Here is a 20,367-nt window from a genome sequence, read left to right as displayed (position 1 = left end):
GGGCGCGGTGTGTGGCGTTATTATGCGGTACGACGCTTTTGCAGAGAGATTGATGAAACTATTGGTTATAACAATGCGGTTCAATCTCTTAGGTCCTGCAGCAAAAGCGGGAAGCCGTCCGCTCGAGGGATTTTAAAGGGTAATGCGAAGGGGGCGAAAACTGCCACCTCACTCGCCCCCCACGACGCCCACCGCCAATGATCATCCGGCAGCCTGGCCTGCCTCTCGCCCCATTGCGCGCTGACCACGTCTTGGTGACTCGAGACCGGGTTTCAAGACTTTGGCGGCCGAGGCGGACTCTGGGAGCCTAATGGGTGTTGATGACAATGAACCCGTTTACGGGAGACGACCAACTTCGCAGTTCATTTTGCCCCATGACATGATCACGATGCCATGTCGACACTCACCAGCGAGGCTTCGGAGGCGGCCTCATCTTACCAACGCCAAGTGCAAGGATGAAACCGGGAGAATCCAGCAGCAGTCTGTTGGTGACATGGGACTCAGATGCATGCCACCCCGCATGCCTCAGTCTGCAAGAGACAGCTTCTGGCTCAAGCACTGCAGGTCGATGTGTTTTGATGGTGATATTCGCGGCATCCCAGATGATCTCCCTCTGGTCCAAGGGCCTTTCTGTGGTGAAACGATCAAAGGTGCAGCTCGCTAGACCCGATAAGCGCCGAAGCTGAAGGACACACGGGCTATCTTGGTGGCCGCGCCCAAGGATTGGCTCCCATTGTTACACGAACCGGGCCCTTCTCCCCACCACTACGGCCGGCACTACCCCCATGCTGCGAAGAGGGGTTGTTGCATGCTCGACTCATGAACTAGACTGCTTTTTCCAGGTCTCAGCCGTAAGCAACGCAGTCGAGGCAGGACAAGGCTCGAGCGATGCAGTTTCTCCAGCGGGAACCCCCTTGGGGGGCTGGTATAAAGGGGTGGGCCCGGGCTGAACCAACCACCACCCTTATGGCGCTCCCGTTCTCATCCAGCGGCCTATTCAGCCTTGGCCAGCATATGATACCCCTCTTCCAGAATGGATTGGGCTCCTGCGGTTGATCCTTGTATCACGAAACGTGACTTAGGCGGTTTTTATTACGACAAGAAGCAGTCACATGGGTCGAACGTGCCCACAGTCGTACGGTCCCAGGTAAGTCAACAGGAAAGCGACTGGTGGTCCTTTGATGAGAAGATATGGCGGTCCAATCTGACTTGCGTGTTGGTATATTAGGGCAACAAGTTTGAGATCGTACCACTGGACAGCCAAGAGGCGTGGGACACATGGTTCCAGGTCCGTATTGGAAGGCTTCTTCGGGGTCCATCCCGTCCATTGACCGTCCGGCTTAGAGTGATATATTCAACGATGGGCATATGAAAAGTTCTCATCCGCCACGGGACCTATCTGGCTTCCAGGTTCTGTAAGTTTCTGCTCCCCACACGATGTTTCACTTCGCGTTTTTTCTGCACTCCAAGTAGACGTGCTGACAATTCTAGGGTGTCACCTCACATAGAGCCAGTCGCCCATTCGGGGTTCTCTGGCTTTCATGCTCAGGGTAACCCCGGCCCTCTCCTCGGCGGCGATCTTTCCGACGACGAGAGCGGACCAAAGCCACTTCCCCAAACTCACAGCAATCTCCCCTTCTCAAAGCCCAACTGGGCAAAGGTTGCTAAGGCGTTCATGATCTCCAAGGCAATTTTACACCCAATCAGAAGAAACAAATGTCAATCCACGTTCGTAGCGTGCAACCATGGGGCCGCGGACTTGGAGTTACACACGGCCGTGGCGGCACCATATAACCGGCCAGGAAGCTTCTCTCTCTCCTGCACCTACTTCGCCGCACCGAAACTGACGCTAGCCGTGTTCTACTCGTGTGATTCAACACAACTACAACGGATAATCAAGCTCCTCCGAGGGTCTCCCGAAGTGGCTTCCCATCCGCTGCTTATGGTAGGAGTCTTTGCCGAACTTCAGCTGAATCGCATGGAGGCATCGATAAGCAGGGTGCACCAACTTTGCGATTACAACAAGCGTGTCTTTGACGTCAACTGGGGAAGTAATATGGCCATATTGATCAAGAACCTCAATCGTCGGCTGCGCCGTGGTGAAGTAAAGGCCAAAGAAGCCGAAGAGGAGATGCGGGCCGTCAGGGCCCAGGTGAAGGAAATGGCGGATCGGGTCGACAACCAAGAAACGGCGTGGACCGCATTTGCCCCTCCGGCGGGCGCAGCAGGCCCATCAGGAAATACTGCAGCCATCTCGAATAGGTTCAAGGGCAGGTTCAAGGAGATCGACAACGAGATCGAGGGTTTGATGGCCCAATGTCGGGCCGCTGCCGAAGGGCAGACATATTTGGCCAATCTGGTGAGTATTACCTACCTACCTAGGTACCGACTAACCCGGGGGTAATGGCACCGAGGGCAGGGGAAACGTCCAGCCTCTAACATCTCTATCCACAGTTCATGTCCGAAATCCAGAGAAAAGAAGCAGGAGCCAGTAGGCGTCAGGGAGTACAGAGCAAGTTTCTAGCCATGATTGCAACCATTTTCCTTCCCATGACGAGTGTAGCTGTAAGTCCAACGACAACGATCCACGATAAAACACTCCATTGCTCACTCCATCTGCAGACCATATTCGCCGTGCCGGCCTTCAAGTTTGAGAACGACTGGCGTGACGTTAGATTCCAGCCGGTTAACGGTTCCGATAGCGACGGTGGGTCGTCGTCGTCGTCACCATCCGATCCACCCAATCCTGTCTTCTCGGGTTATGGTATCATTTTTATCGTGGTATCAGTTTGCCTGACCTGTCTTACCTACTATTCCTACCTTTCGGCAAAGAAGCGACTAGAAGAGGATGACGAGCTCGGACTCATAGGCCCCGGTCCCGGCCAACAACAGGTCTCGCCAGCCGCAGGCAAGCAACCCGGGACCACGGCGGGCTTGCAAGGCAAAGAAAGCGGTGGTTCGAGTTCCAGCAGTAGCTCGTTCGCACGACTATGGGGGTTGGAGGCTGGCCTTCGGTTTATCAACCCATTGAGAGCCAGGTCATGGTTCCGCGGAAGAGGTGGAAATGGGGGGCAGAACAACAACCCGGGAGGCAGCCCTGTGTGAAGTGTAAATTCTTGAATTGCTTCCTAAGTATCAGATCGGGGACCGATCTCCACCATAATAGAAGGAAGACTGTAATAGTGGCCATCGTCTCTCGGTTGTTGCTTGAATGGACTAATAACAACTCAGAATGGCACTCGAATCCCTGGTACACACCGGTGAAGATTCCATCAGTCCTCCCGTGAGATCTTGAGACTCTCCGGGTATATACCGATAACCCAGACACAGTTTACGGCTTTCCGCGGGATCGAGGGCGTCACTGTGCTGGGTCCCTCAACCCGGGTCGGCCAGGGGATATTCCACATGTCGAGCCCTCCCAAGGCAGCAGTAAAGCTACAAAGCTACGTTACACTTCCGATTGAGAACTGCTGCGCGTTCAGAGCCAAGCAACTACCGGGACAATTACCACCGCGCTGCAACCACACAAGATCAAGCCATCACAACAACTCCTTGGAATTGACGACTAGGAGAACTCCCGTTTCCCGGTCTGCAGCTCTTCAGTGTGCCGTACCCGGGCGAGCCCGTCGGGTATTTAAGCCATGTTGCCATTACAGCGGGACTCCATGATCCGGAGACCACAGTCGGTAGCCAGAGCTATTTAGCCAGATGAAAGAAGCTACCCAAACTTCACCTCCAAGTCTTGGCCTGCGTTGTTTCTATAATAATACGAGGTACGAAAGACTCCTTGAATCCTTCATGCAGCCTAGACCCACGATAAGAGCGGCCTGCTCCCGGCCGGGGCGTCGGACTCGACAACAAACCCACGTCGACCCAACGACACGACCACCGAGATGTTGTTCTCAAGCCTCCTGCTGACCGCCACGGCCGCGGCCGCCGTTGTCATAATCCCTGGCGGCGGCGACCCAAAGCCCTACACCGGTGCCGTCGGCCTCACCTCGGAAAATGCCTACTTCCGCGAGTCGGCCCCCTACGAGTTCTACAACAACAGCGCCGAGCTCATCATGACCTCCCTTTCCGTCACCAACATGTCGACCGCCCCTGGTCTCCGCCCCTCCGGCGACTCATTCGTCCGCGGTGCCATCCAGGCCTGGGGCGAGCACCTGCACCTCGTGGTCCGCCCGGACGAGGTGTGGTTCACCATCCTGGTCCAGATGAACTTCTACATGCTCTCACACGCCGAGGAGATCCGCTCGCTCTTCGTCGACCACGAGGGCCAGGAGGAGATCTACATCAAGGACTACACCTGGTACGACGTGCTGATCCGCTTCAAGGACGAGATCCAGAAGCGCGTCAAGACGGACTGGCTGCTCGACTGGATCACGCCCAACTTCTCCACCACCACCGACAGCGACATCATGACGGCCAACATCCTCATGATGGGCCTCAGCAAGGCCTACTTCAAGTACATCGGCAAGCAAGTCTGCGGCTTGCCCTCGGTCACCCTCCTCGGCACCCAAGCCGACTGGGACAAGCTCGTCGCCAAGCTCGACCGCCTCCCCGACTTCGGCGCGGAACCCACCGAGTACAAAGCCCGGCTGCGGCCCATCCTCACGCGCATCGCCGCCTCCTTCGCCGACCCGGACTCGGCCGAGACCCGCCTGTTCTGGAACCAGATCGTCAACGCGCAGGCCTCGCACATGTGCGGCGACCCGCCCGTGTACGTCTCCGGCTGGATCACGGGCTTCTACTACTGGAACGACAACGGCCAGCCCTTTGCCCGCGACAGCGCTCGTGACTTCCAGGCCCGCCTTACACTGGATGAGGTCCAGTACCCCGTGCTGGATCTCTCCGTCGCGCCGGTTGGCTACGCCCGCGCGCCGTTTATCATGAAGGATTTTAGGGAGATGGATGAGTTCCCCGCGTATGTGGCGGCGGGGGGGCTGGGGAAGCAGATTACGGAGGGCCCGCCTGAGGGGTATAGGGAGGCGCTGGAGCGGAGTGGTGGGGATGTGAAGCTGGCGGAGGACGAGACGGTTCATGGCACGCTGAGGCCGCTGAGTGGTTGGATGTTGTATGGGCCTGTTGACCATGCGTCGACGCAGGCGCAGCATCTGGAGGAGGAGGAGCTGATGGAGATTATGTTTTATACGAGGCAGGGCATGACGGAGGAGACGTGTGGGTTGATGGAGGCACCGTGAGTGACCAGGGGTTGGATTGGGAAGGGAGAGTGGTATGCCTAGGTTTCATTTGATATCTCTGGGACGGTCTTTATTAGGAGAAACGTAGGGGCCAATGCCAATACCGAGCTACATGTAGGCTTTCGACTAAAACCGCGGCGGCTGCAACAAGCAATACCTGATGCGGTAGCCCCGTCATAGCATCCTTGCGCAGTGCACCTACGACAGCATCTGTGTACATAAACGGGATGTGATGGCCAAGCTAAGAGGGATTAGAACAGGTAAAAGTTGAAAATACAAAAGCCGACGACAACACTGACAGCATGATTGTACGGTGCGCTCAACATATACGTTGGTAAAGCACCACAGAAACGTCAAGTGTAGTATACCTAGATACATACGTAGATAGGTAGTACACAGTATATGGATCCTGAAGCTTTTTATATTACCACGCCAACTCGAAGGTAGACTATCGGATTCTCAGTCCTATGGTACATCATTCCTGTTAAGAGAACTAATTACATACACGAGACTCTCTAATACGTTTTATCTACGCTTGAGGGAGGCACTTGGGTAAGTCAAGTCATTCTGATATTGCACCAAGTCGTTAAAGTTTTGAACAAACCGGACTAGGCACCTACAAGCAGTACTCAAACCTGTTACAGTGTGACATCTGAGACAAAACTCACATCATTTACTCTACGCTATTCCTTCACATCACTACTATGTTCCGCCAGGAGGAGGCGGACGGCACCATCACAAATCTCACTCACCAGAGACCCCCCAACCCAGGCTTCGTGACGGAGACTCACGGAGGTTTCGGTCCAAAAGGACAAGGGGAATACGTCAGCGAAAGACTTCGGGATCCTGCTCTTCGATCGGTGTGGCTTTCCCATGACTCTTTTGGTCACGTTGAAACTCTCGGGGGTCGCTTCTCGGCCCGGCTGGGTGTTGTGTAACGCAGTGGTGCCATGAATCTGACAGGGTAAGTCGGTATTCGTCTGCCTCCCTTCATGCTGGGTTCGTGTCAGCGAGGCGAGAAAGAGTGACTGATTGGTCGGAACGGGGAGGACCTCGTGACAAGAAATAGGCTGAATCCCAGCACCATTCGAGTGTGTGACGGCCAAGATGTGGCTTTTGAAGGAGTTCATGAACCAAGAGTGGGAAGGAGGTGGCACAATGTTTGAGGTATGCAAATCCCAGGGGTCGACACCTGAGGACGACAACATATACAGGCAGTTTTACCGTTTGCTAATTGGGCGTAAAGGAAACCCCATTTGTCCAGAGTCCGTCTCTTCTGCTGAATCCCATGACAAACCGTGGCAATGGCATCATTCATCTCCCGGGCCTCGAGGACCCCGCCTCCCAACCCCCCTGGCACAGGCCGGTCGGTGAGAGGAGCTTCCGTGATATCCGGATGACCACGGATTTTACGAACTGCGTTTGCCTCTTCAATAATTGTGCACTGACGCATCCCGCGCTCACGGTGGATTTCAGTGAACCAAACTATCAGTAGGGCTGACAGGTTTGACAGGGCCAATAGATGTTATTCATAAAATCCCACCCTCTTGACCCGAGAACCGGGATGGCATCAGGCGCAGGGGAGCACAGGGCAGTTCACACCGACATGTCCATGACCGTGCCAGAAACATCCCGCGCTGGTGACGGCTGTGCAAACGAAAGATGCTGGCAAACCCGGTCCTGTCAGCAGTCTGACCAACCGGGAGCCTCCCGATCCACCCGAACTCGGGCGTAAATCCCCGGTCGTGCAGACGCGAAATCACCAGACCCCTCTCCTCAACCCCTGCCTTTCACATGGCGACTTGAAAGGCAATGGATTCGCCAAAGACACGGCACACCCCTGCTTATCACAACATCCTTCGCTCTCAGCCCGTTTGGTCTGGAATGTTCGTTGGTCAAGCTAAGCCTGCAACCGAGCCCTCGCTTCGAGACCGGTGATGAAGGACGGGAGTTCGCGGAAGCAGGTGGCGGCTCCGTGCCGTGGCGGGCGGGAGAAGCTGCTGTAGAACCATCGACTGCATGATGGCGACGATCTACTGCGCGTGTATGTACAATACACATACATATATTCCATTTATAGCTCCCTACCCCTAGCAAGCTTGGGACCGGTCGCGCATGATCAGGCGTTAATTAACAGCTGCGTACTGGTTTCACAAACGCAATGCCCGCGGAAACAAACGGACTTGTTGGCTCGAAGGAGTCGAGACCATGTAGGACCGCCTTATCTGCCCCAATGCAATGGGGTTAAGTGTGTCTCACTGCCCTTGACATTCGTCCTCGGTCGCCTGAGACCATCATCCTTGCCACCACCAGATCCGTCCCAGCTACCTGGATGAGTCCCTTGCAGGCTGCAGAACCATGCCGAACATCCATGGCAATCTGGTTCAGTCAGCCCATGGTGGCAGGATGACATGCACGTGGATGGAAATGTCAAAACTCGTCACTCGCTACTGCGTAATGCCTTGCGGATAGCACCCAAAATGGATGACGTCCACAAGCTGAAGCCCTTCCTACGGATTACACGAGGTGCCCTCGGCGGCCTGGACCGGGTTCTTGGTACCCAATCGCTGTCATCTTTTGGTCGCACACACCCGCGGGCTGTGGGAGGGGGGCAGATGGGGGCCGTCCTCACTTGGATTATGAATCTTGTGATACCGCGTCAGCTCTGCCTGGTGGTGTTCCGGTCGCGTATAAGTAGGCGTACATGTTCCCATATCAAAGCACATGGAGCAGTCTATCGGCGCTTCTTAACAGACCATCAGCAAATAAGTGAACATCAGAGGATCCATCTACACTCCACAGATCATCAGTCAACATGGGACTTGCCCGCTCCCTGGCCGTCGGGCTACTTTGCTCCCTACCCCTATTCAACGCTGTGTTGGCTGCACCAACAGCACCCAATCCTGCTGCCCCGCGGTCCGCCATCGCCATCAAGCTCAACCAGTCGGCCTCCCGCGCCAGGTCTGTGGTCGGGGCCGATGTCGTCGAAGATCTGATCCGCAAGGCGCAGTCAGGCTCCACGCACGCAAAGCGCGATGCCCAGTTCAGCGTCTTGCCGCTCATCACGACGCTGACCCCCGAGAAAATCTCGGAGATGGTTCAGCGCGCCACGGAGCTGAACCCCAACTACAAGCCGGCCGACTTTGGCTCCTGGTTCCAAGTCCAGTTCCCGGACTCCACGGCGGACGAGGATGAGTCTGAGATTGGTCAGCTCTTGAGCAACCTCGCTGCGTATCAGGAGGTGTCCAGCTGCCAGAGGCTTGCCGGGGGCAAGTCACCCCAGACCGCCGTCCAGCCCAACGACGACCCGTGGTTTACTGAGCAGGGCTACCTGACCGGCGACGGTGTGGGTATCGACGCTGTGTATGCCTGGGGCTTCCCTGGCGGCACTGGCGCTGGGACGACCTTCATTGATATCGAGCGCGGCTGGAAGCTGACTCACGAGGATTTGGTATGGCTTTTGAGTACCCCATCACGAATATCAGGTGAAGTTCTAACAAGATATCCAGGTTGCCCAAAACATCACACTTGTTGCTGGTAACAACGCCAACAGATACAACTTCAACTGGCCGCATGGCACCGCCGTCCTAGGGGAGATCTTTATGAGCGACAACACAATTGGCGGTGTTGGGATTGCCCACGGAGCCGAGGGTCATGTCGTCGGCGTCCAGCGCACCGTCGGAGGAGGCCCGGTCGAGAACGAGGCCGAGGCCATCATGGACGCGGCCGCCTACCTCAGCGCCGGCGATGTGATGCTCTTGGAGATGCAGACAGGCGATGCTGCCGGCAACAGCTGGCCGGTCGAGATCCTCGACGCCCAGTTCGACGCCATCAGCCTGGCCACCTCCCTAGGCATCATCGTCATCGAGCCCGCCGCCAACGGCGCCCAAGACATGGACCAGCCCGTCCTGCGCATCGGCGAGACCACGGCGCTCGCCCTGCTCAACAGGGACAGCGCCGACTTCCGCGACTCGGGCGCCATCGTGGTCGGCGCCGGCTCTTCGGCGGCCCCCCACTCTCGGCTGTCCTTCTCCAACTACGGCAACCGCGTGGATGCCTACTCGTGGGGCGAGAACATCGCGACCTCTACCGTCAACGCGGACGACCAAAACGATGATATCTATGACTACTTTGACGGCACGTCGGGCGCGTCGCCCATCGTGGCCGGCGCCGCCCTCATCATCCAGGGCATCGTCAACGTCAACCGCGGCACCAAGCTGACGCCCGCTGAGATGCGTAGCCTCATCACCGTGGGCGGGACGGCTTCGGCTGACCCGTCGAGTGACAAGATTGGTGTGCAGCCGGACTTGAGGGCTCTTATTGATGGGGGGCACTTGGATTAACTTGGCTCTTGGGAGGAAGTGGAAACGGGCCGAAAGGATAGCTACCTACATAGATAGCTAGACTTGAAGATAGTCTGCTGAATACAGCTGTTCTTCTGTGATATAACCATGCTCTGCTAGTGACCAAGTATACCTACTGTACAATGTGTTAATGTATCTGCCGACAATTAAAGTCAGGTATCTAGGTAAGGAAGAGTAACCGAACTTGAAAGTTGCCCCGGGGGTTGGAGGTGGTAGCTTGTCGTCCCAGACTAAATCCTAGTCAAAATACGATAACCATTGAGGGGGTTATTGTTCCAGTTTCTGGCATTCGAAACTCCATTGTGCTCAACATGACCAGGGGATAATGGGGAATTGTGAAAACGAACGCTTTCAGACAACAGGGAAGGAGGGCGGTCATCGATGTGCAACCGCACAGTGTAAGAGAGGTAGTAGGATATCGTGTCGGAGCGACGGGGACATCGTTCCGATTCCACGATGAATACGGTCAGAGCGAGCTCCATGATATCAACTACCTCAAATCCGATGCTTGCCAGCTGGCGTTGAAGTGGGCCAGTCGAGTTTACGTTCTTTGCGCCGCGGCCGTCTATCATTCTGGATCGCGACTCGAGGTTTTCAATGCCACACCTCCAACAGTGCCATCCCAATCATCATCACGCCGACCCCGCGCAGCCATTGCCTGACAATCGAACAATCCGAAATACCGCGCGGGCATGGTAAACGACTTGTTCTCGACACCGCAACACCATGGGCGCCAAGTTCAGCAAAGTTAGCTGCTCCTGCACCATCAATTGCCACCAACATCCTGCTGTCCACGACCACAGCAATGGAGTCGGCCCTTGCCAGCGATGCACTCACTTGCGCCGTCTGCGTGCAGGTACCGAGTCGCGCGCCTCTGCTGCAAGCACCAGCACCGAGTACCTGGCGCGACCGCGGCACTACGCCTCACCAAGTCCTGACTCCGACCTAGCTCGCCGTGAGTCCCGTCTCCAAACCGTCTGCCGTTATCCTCTATTGCGAACTGTCAAACCGGCGAAACACATCACCTCGCGCAATGTCCCATCCAACAACCTCTGGACCGCCCCTACCTCTGCAGCCCCCCCAACCCCCACCCCTCTAAGAACCCTTCCTTCAAGAACACAGAGATCATCGCTGACAACCCAACCCCAGACCTCCTCCTCAACTCAGCCCTCCTCCGCCAGCGCACAGCCACCGCCCAGCGACGCGCCCGCCACAACCGCGCCATCTCCTACCCGGAGGACACCCTCCCCTCACTTAGTAGCACCACCACCGGCCCGAGTCTGAGCCCGAACCCGAGCCCGAGCCTGAGCTCAAGCTCCACAAGCACCATCCTCAACCGCACCCCGTCCCTCCCCAGCAGCGCCATGCGCGCCGCCGCTGCCGCTGCCGCAAGCCCCGCCTACACCCGGGGGAGACACGCCAGTGATGCCGATGAGAGCACTCGCAGCAGTCCCGACGGTGGTGGACACATGGACAGGGATGATGGACCCGCAAGCCGGTCAGGTGCCGTACAGGTAGAGATCTGTGCACCCACGCCGTCGGATATCTCGCGGTCTAGCACGGTCGTGGGGTGGCATGGGTCTGAGGAACGGGGTTCAGAGGAGGGGGAGACTGAGTCGTTGGCGAGGACGAGTCTTTATAGCGGGGAGGGGGAAGATGGGGAGGGGGAGAGTGCTGGTTTCGGGTTGGAGGGTGAGGATACCTAGGGGAAACAGCCCCGTGGGGGAGGCGGGGACGGTGGTTGTCGTGACGCGGACCCCGTGGGTGGATGGGAGACTGGGCGGGGCGGGCTGTAGAGTGTTAGGGGAAACGGCGGACATGAGAGAGTATGATTTGGGCCTCGCGTCTGTTGTTCTGTGTTTGTTTCTCTTCGTCTTTTTGTTTGGGGCGAAATCGGGCATCCTCGTGCGATATGTTGTCATACCCTCACTTGCATCAATCTTTGGCATCTTGTAAGAATAGGATACGAATGGACACGGCCTCAAGGCGCCACCCCTCACAGCGGTACTCCTTCGATCTCCTGGAGATTGCGGTTTAAGTTAACGTCGCCTCCGACAGATTCAATCTCGTGCCCTGCGTTATCTGATTCGGAATTGGGAATCCAACAGCCATGACTGGAAGAAACAGATCACTCATCAACTAACCGACTGCGGGATGGTACTAACAGGCCGCTTTGACACGAACTATAAAATTCAGCATTCACTTGGCACTTGATCATTAGTCTCGGTTCGTTCTCTTCGCCATCCGGGCACTAATAGATGAGCACTTATGACTGCTGCCAGGAGCCTGACGGAACGAACGCCACATCGGCCGCGGCCCAGACCTCCCCGGCACAAATGCCGGCCTGCCCATTGCGTACACGGCTTGATATTGCACTCCAAAGGGCAAAAGCCACAATCTGCCGGTACAACAGCCAGTCTGCTGGGTTCCAATCCGGGGCCCCGCGAAAATCATATATTGCTTGGCGGGATATGCTCTTTCTCCCGGCTCTGCGCCCGACACCGCCGCTTTCATTGGAAGATGAAAAGGACGGTCCGTGTCGTAAACGACGTGCCACCCCTGAGCTCGGCATTTGAGCTGTCCCAAGTAACGAGGGAGCCAGACATGACGGCGATGCGGCGGGGCTTTTATAGCTGAGCAAGTTCTTAGTCGTGTTAGCACTTGATCCCAAATACTCTCCCTGTCATCTGCTCTCGTGAAACGTCCAACCTTTCGTTCCACTCCCCATGACCCCCTGCCAGTGAAGCATCGTCCCCACCAACACCATGAAGCTGACCACCCTTGTCGCTGCCCTCACCTTGGGCGTCGCCGACGTCTCGGGGCACTACATCTTCCAGCAGTTCGGCCTCGGTGCTAAGAAGTTTGGCGTGTATGAGCACATCCGCAAGAACTCCAACTACAACTCGCCCGTGACCAGTCTGTCATCCAACGACCTGCGCTGCAACGTCGGCGGCAACTCGGGCGCCAGCACCTCGGTTCTCGACGTCAAAGCTGGCGACTCCTTCACCTTTATCAGCGATACGGCCGTGTACCACCAAGGACCTATCTCACTCGTCCGTGCTCGGTCCAAACCACTCCCGTGAGAAAGGGTTCCTGACTGACCCCTTCCCAGTACATGTCCAAAGCCCCTGGCTCGGTGACCGACTATGACGGATCAGGTGACTGGTTCAAGATCTATGACTGGGGCCCGACCTTCAACGGCGGCCAGTCGTCGTGGCCGATGAGGAGTATGCAACCCCCTCCCACCTCCCTTCCCTTCCCATCATACCACCACCCTACCACCCGCTTGTCGCTTGCCGAGCCCTTTTCCGAGCACGTCATCCCGATGACAAGACTAACGGCGGCGCAGACTCGTACCAGTACACCATCCCCAAGTGCATCAAAGACGGCGAATACCTGCTGCGTATCCAGTCGCTGGCCATCCACAACCCGGGCAGCACGCCCCAGTTCTACATCAGCTGTGCCCAGCTCAAGGTGACGGGCGGCGGCAGCTCCAGCCCGAGCCCGACAGTCAAGATCCCGGGGGCGTTCAAGGCGACCGATCCGGGATACACCGCCAACGTGAGTGACGAGATCTTCCTTGAGGAGCTCCCAAGTCTGAACGGGCTGGCTGGCGGTTGACGATAGTTGGCTAACCGAGGTTGGGCAGATTTATAACAACTTCAACTCGTACACTGTCCCCGGCCCAGCCGTGTTCCAGTGCTAGACTGCGAGTCCGCTGCGAAGCGTGCGTGCGTAGCGAGTGTCGGTTGGATCGGCTGGCTCGGGTCGGCCGGATGAGGAGGGTGGTGGGCACGGTGGCATGCATCATGTGGAGTTGAGAGAGTTTGGGCCCTTCAAATGTATCGTCATGGTCGTTTTTCAGGTCAGCAACTCGGGTTCTGGATGCGGAATGCAGTCATCTTGGATCCTGTCGGGAGGTCGGCCCTGCTTCCCGTGGCATTTTCAATGCGAAACGAGCCCTGGCCCGCCCAGAAGTGATCGGCAGTACCAGATCTGAGGCGCCGGTCACTGCCGTATTCGGCCCGGAGTGTGCGGGGTCCTGCCGGATCGCCAAGCCCAGAGATCCGGTTCTCACCGGAAAGGGGGTTCATGCAGGCCACGATGCGGGCTGGCGGGCCATGCGGCTCAGGAGCCTCAGCTTCCGCTCACGATCCTCAGCCTGCCCACGGTCCGGGTACGGGTCGAGGCTGATGGGTCGGGACCCCACGGAGCGTCGGGGATATCACCTCGGAGCGGGAACGGCGGAAACGTGAAACAAGATCGAAGAAAACGGAGGAGAGTAAGGTCGGAGGAATAACTGATACGATCATCCGAAACAGGAAAAGAGGCCGATTCAAGAAATCGACTCCAGTCCCGTGGATGTAGGTTAAGCGGCAGCGTGAGTCAGATCAACCCATCGTGGGACTTGTTGTTGAACGCTTGCCAGTGGCTGATGTTGGAGACTTCGACCCCCAACTCGACGATGGAGACGATATTGCAAGTTTTGTTTTTGACCAGCTCGCAGTCAGCTGTCCAGCCGCAAAACTCGGTACAAATACTCAACTTTGAAACTGCCATTGCGCAAAACGAGGCCCTAGAGTGGAGAGCGAATGAATGAATTTGAGTTGCAATAAGAGTCCTAAACGCGGGCGGCGAATGCCGGAGTCTGTCAGAATATTTTCGGATTTCAATCCATCATATTGGTTATATGACTCTGCTAGGCCATCGGCAAGACAATTTCAATGGCGAAAAGGAACCTCCATAAACTTGATTACCTAATCGAGTCGGACAGTGCACCGGTAGCACCTGCTGAGATTCCGCAGGTCCTGGCCAGGTGGCACTGGTAAAAGCTTTGACTGACTCTTCCCATCTAGGAAGGAGCACACGCTTTCAAAAAATTGGCTCTTCGTCAATTCTGTTCAACTTTCTCTTTCAGTGACTGAATCTAACAGCTCCTTTTCTCAAATCTGTACGACTACTAGAATGCAGATTCTCATCCCCATCAACACGCTGCGGTACGACGGTGACGTCATCAACAATCACCAAGCAGACCGGCAGACTTTCGAACTCTGCAGGCACCACGTCGTCGCGGCAAGACATCAGAGCGAGCTGCAAACGCGTTGTGAGCCTCTGGGGACATTCAACAACTAAACTAAAACAACCCCGGTTCTTCCTCCTCGCCTAACTTTCCCAATTCTCTTGTATTTCCTCTTCCCTCGTTCCAGCCCAAGACCGGCTTCAGTTCCCCGTGACCCGAGGATTTTGATCCTTCCTTCATCCCACCGTTTTCTCAAGGGAAAAGCGGGTTTCCTTTGAAGTCCAACCGACGAGTCTGCTAACATCCAAAATCCTAATGTAGTGACCACCTCGCAACGGTCCAAACATCTAACTACCGAGCCAGCGCGAGCCGACGAAAACGGCACACGTGACGACTGGGCCGTCGGACCGCTGCTTACTATACGCAAGTTGATTGGGTATAGGCTGATTTGCCCAACAGAATCGGCCTCGACGCGAGCGCGAAGTCCAAGATAGATGAAGACGGAGGGGTCCAGTCAGCAAAACGGCATTGAGCATGGCCGGGGATTTTATCCAAAGTGGGGGAAGATTACCGATTCCAGCGCACAACGGGGCCTTCTCGAAAACCGAACACGGCGCGCGTCGACGGTCTCGAACCGTCAACTATCAACGTCGGCAAGCTGCACGTACGGTTTTTTTCTTTTTGGTCAAGCTCTTAGCAGATGCACAGGCAGGCTACCAATGGCTCGGATTCGACGTCGAAGCCCAACCGGAACTCGCATTCTCTTTCTAGAGCCCCTTCAAACCGTTGAAGCCGCACCCGAAGGTTACATCCGGCCCGCTGCGGACCCTCCGCCCAAGGACCCCGAGCCCAGCGTTGTTTCCCCGCGAATCACCATGCGCTGGTTTCCTCGTGGCGCTGGCGAATCGAGATGCCGCTGATTCGCCTTCGGAGGGACCCCCGCGAGAGTTGCCAGGCCTGCGCCATGGGGTGCATCTCGACATCGGCGCTTGCTTCCGCGTGCTACCCTGCTTCCATGGCTCTGTCGTGCCGCCCCTGTCAATCAGCTTGGCCAGCCCCCTGGAGCAAAGTTGGGGAAGGCCCACCCCGCACCTGCTTCTCCAATTTACACGCTCCCTTTAATATGAATCTTGCGCGGCTAGCACGCCGATCCCATATGCTTCTGGTTGGAGGCTATACTCTGGACCTGCAGCCCAATCTATCTGGCCCCATCTCCGCTTGTCATTCTTCCGCAGGATCCATCCTCTCGGTGACCCTACGTTTCGTTTCCCGGAGAGCCGTTCCGTCAACACCTTCGAAGATGCGCAAGTGGAGGCCAGGGGTCGTCATGCTCCGCTCGGGTAGACCGAGAGAAGATATTTAGTCTTCGCGCCCGCCCGGTCACCTGGAATCAGGAGGGTGCTTGTCTTTCTTGGCTCAGCCTGACTAACAGGACCAGACTCTGAGCTTTGGCTGCATTGGAACCATGAAGTTCTCGGGCCGCACTGGGGCGACCGCCCTCGCGGCGTCGTTGTGTAAGTCTCGAAGCCTGCCTGGCGACTCGGAGAGAACTGCGGGTTGCTAACTATCCCAAAGCGCTGCAACAAGCTGCCGCACAAATGACCGCCGGAACCTACACCGATGAAGCGACCGGTATCACGCTTAACACGTGGACCGCTAACTCCGGAGGTGCCTTCACCTTCGGTATGGCCCTGCCCGCCGACGCCTTGACGACCGACGCCACCGAGTACATCGGTCTCCTGGTACGTTGGTCCGCTGTATAACAACATGAGCACTTTTACTTATTCTTTTCACAGCGCTGCGAGCTCGCTGATCCCGCCGCACCCGGATACTGCGCCCTCTCCCATGGCCAGTCCGGCCAGATGTCGCAGGCGCTGCTGCTCGTCGCATACGCAAGCGAGGGCACCGTCTACACCTCGTTCCGCTACGCCACCGGCTACACCCTTCCGCCGCTCTACACCGGCGACGCCAAGTTGACGCAGATCTCGTCGTCCGTCAGCGACACCAGCTTCGAGGTGCTCTTCCGCTGCGAGAACTGCTTTGCCTGGAACCAGGACGGTGCCGAGGGAAGCGTCTCGACCAGCACTGGAAACCTGGTTCTCGGCCGTGCCGCCGCCACGTCGGACCTCGAGGGCGGCAGCTGCCCGGACACCGCCACTTTTGGCTTCCACGACAACGGCTTCGGACAGTGGGGTGCAGTGCTCGAGGGTGCTCCTTCGGAGTCGTATGAGGAGTGGGCCGCTCTGGCCACCACCACCCCGGAGACCACCTGCGATGGGTGAGTTCAGCGCCTAGTGTGAAAGCGCCGCTGAGGGGATGCTAACTCTACTCCCAGCTCCGGCGGCCCCATTGCCGAGTGCACCGCTGCGCCCGAGACCACTTACGATTACATCGTCGTCGGCGGTGGTGCCGGTGGTATCCCGGTTGCCGACAAGCTCAGCGAGGCCGGCCACAAGGTCCTGCTTATCGAGAAGGGACCCCCCTCCACCGGCCGGTGGGAGGGAACCATGAAGCCCGAGTGGCTTGAGGGCACCGAGCTCACCCGCTTCGATGTCCCGGGTCTGTGCAACCAGATCTGGGTTGACTCTGCCGGCATTGCCTGCACTGATACCGACCAGATGGCTGGTTGCGTCCTCGGTGGCGGTACTGCCGTCAACGCTGGTTTGTGGTGGAAGGTGAGCTTCTCTTGGACCCCGAACCGATAACTTAAAGCTGACCCCATTGCCAGCCCAACCAGTTGGACTGGGACGAGAACTTCCCCAACGGATGGCACTCGAGCGACGTTTCCGCTGCGACCGAGCGCGTCTTCAACCGTATCCCGGGTACCTCGCATCCTTCCATGGACGGCGAGCTCTACCTTCAGGAAGGCTTTGACGTCCTCACCGGCGGCCTTGCCGAATCTGGCTGGACATCTGTCGTCGCCAACGACGAGCCGAATGCCAAGAACCACACTTTTGCCCACAGCCACTTCATGTTTGCCGGTGGCGAGAGAGACGGCCCCTTGGCTACCTACCTCGTTTCGGCTGATGGCCGTGAGAACTTCGACCTGTGGACCAACACTGCCGTCCGCCGCGCCGTTCGCACTGGTAGTCAGGTCACCGGTGTTGAGCTGGAGTGCCTGACCGATGGTGGTTTCAGCGGAACTGTCAACCTCAACGAAAACGGCGGTGTCATCTTCTCTGCTGGCGCTTTCGGCTCTGCCAAGCTCCTCCTCCGCAGCGGTATCGGCCCTGAGGACCAACTCGAGGTTGTCGCGAGCTCCAAGGACGGCGAGACCTTCACTGCCCAGGACGAGTGGATCAACCTTCCCGTCGGTTCCAACCTGATCGACCATCTCAACACCGATCTTATCCTCACCCACCCCGATGTCGTCTTCTATGACTTCTATGAGGCTTGGGACACCCCCAACGCGGATGACCAGTCGGCGTACCTCGACAACCGGTCGGGCATCCTTGCCCAGGCTGCCCCCAACATCGGCCCCATGGTAAGTAGTATCTGTTATCAATGAATGGGGCCCAGCATTTACTGACCGTGTCAACAGATGTGGGACGAAGTCACTCCTTCCGACGGCAAGGTCCGCCAGTTCCAGTGGACTGCCCGCGTTGAGGGCAGCACCGAGTTCGTCAACTCGACCCGTAAGCACTGACCCTCTATCATCGCTCTGTAGTTTACGGGCACTAACACTTTTTATCTCAGACGCCATGACTCTCAGCCAGTACCTTGGCCGTGGTGTCGCCTCGCGCGGCCGCATGACCATCACCACCGGTCTGGCCACCGTCGTGAGCGAGCACCCTTACCTCCACGATGACTCGGATCTCGAGGCCGTCATCCAGGGCATCAAGAACGTGCAGAACGCGCTGAACGTCATCCCCAACATTACCTGGATCCTTCCTCCCCCCAACGGCACCGTCGAGGACTACGTCAACGGCCTGGCCGTCGGCCCCTCGAACCGCCGCGCCAACCACTGGATGGGCACGGCCAAGCTGGGCTCTGACGATGGCCGCACCGGCGGCACCTCGGTGGTGGACCTCGACACCAAGGTCTACGGCACCGACAACCTGTTCGTGGTGGATGCCTCCATCTTCCCCGGCATGTCCACGGGCAACCCGTCGGCCATGATTGTCATCGTGGCCGAGCAGGCGGCGGAGCGCATTCTGTCGCTCAGGTCGTAAGCTCTCGATTTGCGTCCACGTCAGGGGTCAGGGTAGCAAACGATTCCTGTGATCCCAGATAGCGATCAAATATACCATTCTTGAATCACCAAAGCATAATCCTGTTGAGTGCGTGACCATGCAAGCGTGTTGTGTAATATATGATCCGTGTGCAAGTGTGTGAAGTAGCTAACGACTCTGTGTCGCACAACTTCGCGATTTGGGCATCGGAAGTCGAGAATCACCGCGTTCGAGAAGTAGGGAACAACCGCACTGTACTAGATCTAGAGACTTGGTGCCACAATCCCAAGTCAGCTAACAACCCTAGAAGAAAACGTAGCACAAGAAACCTTGCCGGATGATACAAACGGAGATTCACTGCCAACGAGAAAGGGCACAGTTCCTCCCACGTGCTGCCATGTCACTCGCTTCCCAAAAGTGGCAGAGTGAGGAATATCCCCACCGATGGAAGGGTTTGGGAAGTGAAAGCAACTGGCTACTCATGTTCAGCATTTATTTGTCACCTGAAGACCTCGAGACCCTCCAAGGAATTGGCTTTGTCGCCAGGCCACAGTGGGTAACTCAGGACAACCAACGCATAAGTAGCCAAGTCTAGCTTTCCTCCTTATTTCCCGTGAAAACACTGAGAGTCCCGTCAGATTTGGGGCAGCTATAATGCCCTAACGGCTAAGAATGTGATGAACAGTGGAACGGGCCAACTCCTCTCGATTGGTTTTCCTCCCAGTGGCTGGCGGTACACTAGGTTTTCGAGTATCATGGCCGGGCTTCTGGTATAATCGTCGCATCCAGACGCGTGATCCATGGCCGTGCGCGTTCCCTCGGTGTGGCCGGTCAGGACTCGAAGTCGCCTTTGCTCACCCGTGGCTCTGCAACGCTTGAGCCAATGCTGTCACGAGTTCCGCACTGCTTTGACCCCTACCTGTTATTAGCACGCCTCCATTTCGGGAACTGTTCTCTCGAGTGTTCTGTTCTCAGTCAGCCCATTGGCCGCCACTCTTTATAACGCTCGGCCCTCTACTCGACCTCTCGATTCCATTCCCACTTGACCTTCCACGGACTGTTGAGCTTTCCGGTTTCCGACACTTCAATCATCAACCTCACACCAACTCGATAAAATATATATCGACAAAACCTACCCACAATGTGCAAAGCGATCATCGGTCACTGCCAGTGTCTCCAGTGTATGGAGCACCCGGAGCCTGGCATGCTTCGTCGCGTCGAATACTGCGACGCAAAGCAGGCCGAGGTCGCCGGCATCTGGAATCACTCGACACCCGAAGACGCGAGGGGTTCTCTGCTCCCGTGCGAGAAACTGGCCTTCGTCCGCGAGGGTGATCCCGCTTCGTGCCATTTCAAGGTCACCGAGAAGGAGAATGTCGATATCGCCGAAAAGCAGGGCAAGCCCGACACTGGATCCATCGCTGATGGCGCTCAAGAGAAGCCGATCGAGGCTGCCGAGCATCGGGGCACCCAGTTCACGCCAATCAATGCCGCAGCAATTGCCAGAGCCGCACTCGCGACCCTGGCCAAGGCCGAGTCCAGCAATGTGCAGGAAGCAACGAACGACAACGACTACATGGACATCGACACCCCACCTGCCTCGGCAAGCA

General features: G+C 57.0%; 6 protein-coding genes across 6 annotated transcripts; all 6 read left to right on the top strand.

Moving 5' to 3' along the window:
- Window positions 1-826: 826 nt before the first annotated feature.
- Window positions 827-3,244, top strand: B0H64DRAFT_402490 (uncharacterized protein). The gene is made up of 6 exons (XM_062804237.1): window positions 827-1,147; window positions 1,229-1,288; window positions 1,345-1,415; window positions 1,492-2,359; window positions 2,455-2,565; window positions 2,623-3,244. Exons 1-6 carry the CDS (start codon window positions 1,034-1,036, stop codon window positions 3,103-3,105), a joined length of 1,707 nt encoding a protein of 568 aa, XP_062658575.1. The 5' UTR covers window positions 827-1,033; the 3' UTR covers window positions 3,106-3,244.
- Window positions 3,245-3,778: 534 nt separating this feature from the next.
- B0H64DRAFT_402488 (uncharacterized protein) lies at window positions 3,779-5,451 on the top strand. The gene has a single exon (XM_062804236.1). The coding sequence runs from the start codon at window positions 3,894-3,896 to the stop codon at window positions 5,199-5,201; it is 1,308 nt and encodes a 435-aa protein (XP_062658574.1). The 5' UTR covers window positions 3,779-3,893; the 3' UTR covers window positions 5,202-5,451.
- Window positions 5,452-8,016: 2,565 nt separating this feature from the next.
- Window positions 8,017-9,544, top strand: B0H64DRAFT_418720 (peptidase S8/S53 domain-containing protein; the record flags this gene model as incomplete). The annotated part of the gene is made up of 2 exons (XM_062805338.1): window positions 8,017-8,407; window positions 8,793-9,544. The coding sequence occupies 2 exons, from the start codon at window positions 8,017-8,019 to the stop codon at window positions 9,542-9,544; spliced, it is 1,143 nt and encodes a 380-aa protein (XP_062658573.1).
- A 550-nt stretch (window positions 9,545-10,094) lies between these two features.
- On the top strand, window positions 10,095-11,271 carry B0H64DRAFT_464311 (uncharacterized protein; the record flags this gene model as incomplete). Its single annotated transcript, XM_062807622.1, has 2 exons — window positions 10,095-10,520; window positions 10,715-11,271. The coding sequence occupies exons 1-2, from the start codon at window positions 10,292-10,294 to the stop codon at window positions 11,269-11,271; spliced, it is 786 nt and encodes a 261-aa protein (XP_062658572.1). The 5' UTR covers window positions 10,095-10,291.
- A 1,059-nt stretch (window positions 11,272-12,330) lies between these two features.
- On the top strand, window positions 12,331-13,271 carry B0H64DRAFT_418719 (glycosyl hydrolase family 61-domain-containing protein; the record flags this gene model as incomplete). The annotated part of the gene is made up of 4 exons (XM_062805337.1): window positions 12,331-12,618; window positions 12,678-12,792; window positions 12,915-13,126; window positions 13,215-13,271. The coding sequence occupies 4 exons, from the start codon at window positions 12,331-12,333 to the stop codon at window positions 13,269-13,271; spliced, it is 672 nt and encodes a 223-aa protein (XP_062658571.1).
- Window positions 13,272-15,833: 2,562 nt separating this feature from the next.
- On the top strand, window positions 15,834-18,847 carry B0H64DRAFT_344784 (cellobiose dehydrogenase). The gene is made up of 7 exons (XM_062801299.1): window positions 15,834-16,099; window positions 16,161-16,327; window positions 16,382-16,863; window positions 16,921-17,260; window positions 17,314-18,069; window positions 18,127-18,220; window positions 18,282-18,847. Exons 1-7 carry the CDS (start codon window positions 16,051-16,053, stop codon window positions 18,755-18,757), a joined length of 2,364 nt encoding a protein of 787 aa, XP_062658570.1. The 5' UTR covers window positions 15,834-16,050; the 3' UTR covers window positions 18,758-18,847.
- The last annotated feature ends 1,520 nt before the right edge of the window (window positions 18,848-20,367 follow it).

Source organism: Chaetomium fimeti, assembly GCF_033439085.1.
Source record: "Chaetomium fimeti strain CBS 168.71 chromosome Unknown B0H64scaffold_5, whole genome shotgun sequence".
In the NCBI taxonomy this organism is placed as follows: Eukaryota; Fungi; Ascomycota; class Sordariomycetes; order Sordariales; family Chaetomiaceae; genus Chaetomium; species Chaetomium fimeti.
Note: the sequence above shows the minus strand (reverse complement) of the source record. Positions and strands in the feature narration are given on the sequence as shown.

What these genes read in the sequence shown, in the direction of transcription:
- B0H64DRAFT_402490 (XM_062804237.1), top strand. Translation starts at nt 1,034, where the DNA reads ATGGATTGGGCTCCTGCGGTTGATCCTTGTATCACGAAACGTGACTTA. An exon ending in CCACAGTCGTACGGTCCCAG is followed by an intron (nt 1,148 to 1,228) that starts GTAAGTCAACAG and finishes TTGGTATATTAG; the next exon opens with GGCAACAAGTTTGAGATCGT. An exon ending in CTATCTGGCTTCCAGGTTCT is followed by an intron (nt 1,416 to 1,491) that starts GTAAGTTTCTGC and finishes TGACAATTCTAG; the next exon opens with GGTGTCACCTCACATAGAGC.
- B0H64DRAFT_402488 (XM_062804236.1), top strand. Translation starts at nt 3,894, where the DNA reads ATGTTGTTCTCAAGCCTCCTGCTGACCGCCACGGCCGCGGCCGCCGTT.
- B0H64DRAFT_344784 (XM_062801299.1), top strand. Translation starts at nt 16,051, where the DNA reads ATGAAGTTCTCGGGCCGCACTGGGGCGACCGCCCTCGCGGCGTCGTTG. An exon ending in CGCCCTCGCGGCGTCGTTGT is followed by an intron (nt 16,100 to 16,160) that starts GTAAGTCTCGAA and finishes ACTATCCCAAAG; the next exon opens with CGCTGCAACAAGCTGCCGCA. An exon ending in CGAGTTCGTCAACTCGACCC is followed by an intron (nt 18,221 to 18,281) that starts GTAAGCACTGAC and finishes TTTTTATCTCAG; the next exon opens with ACGCCATGACTCTCAGCCAG.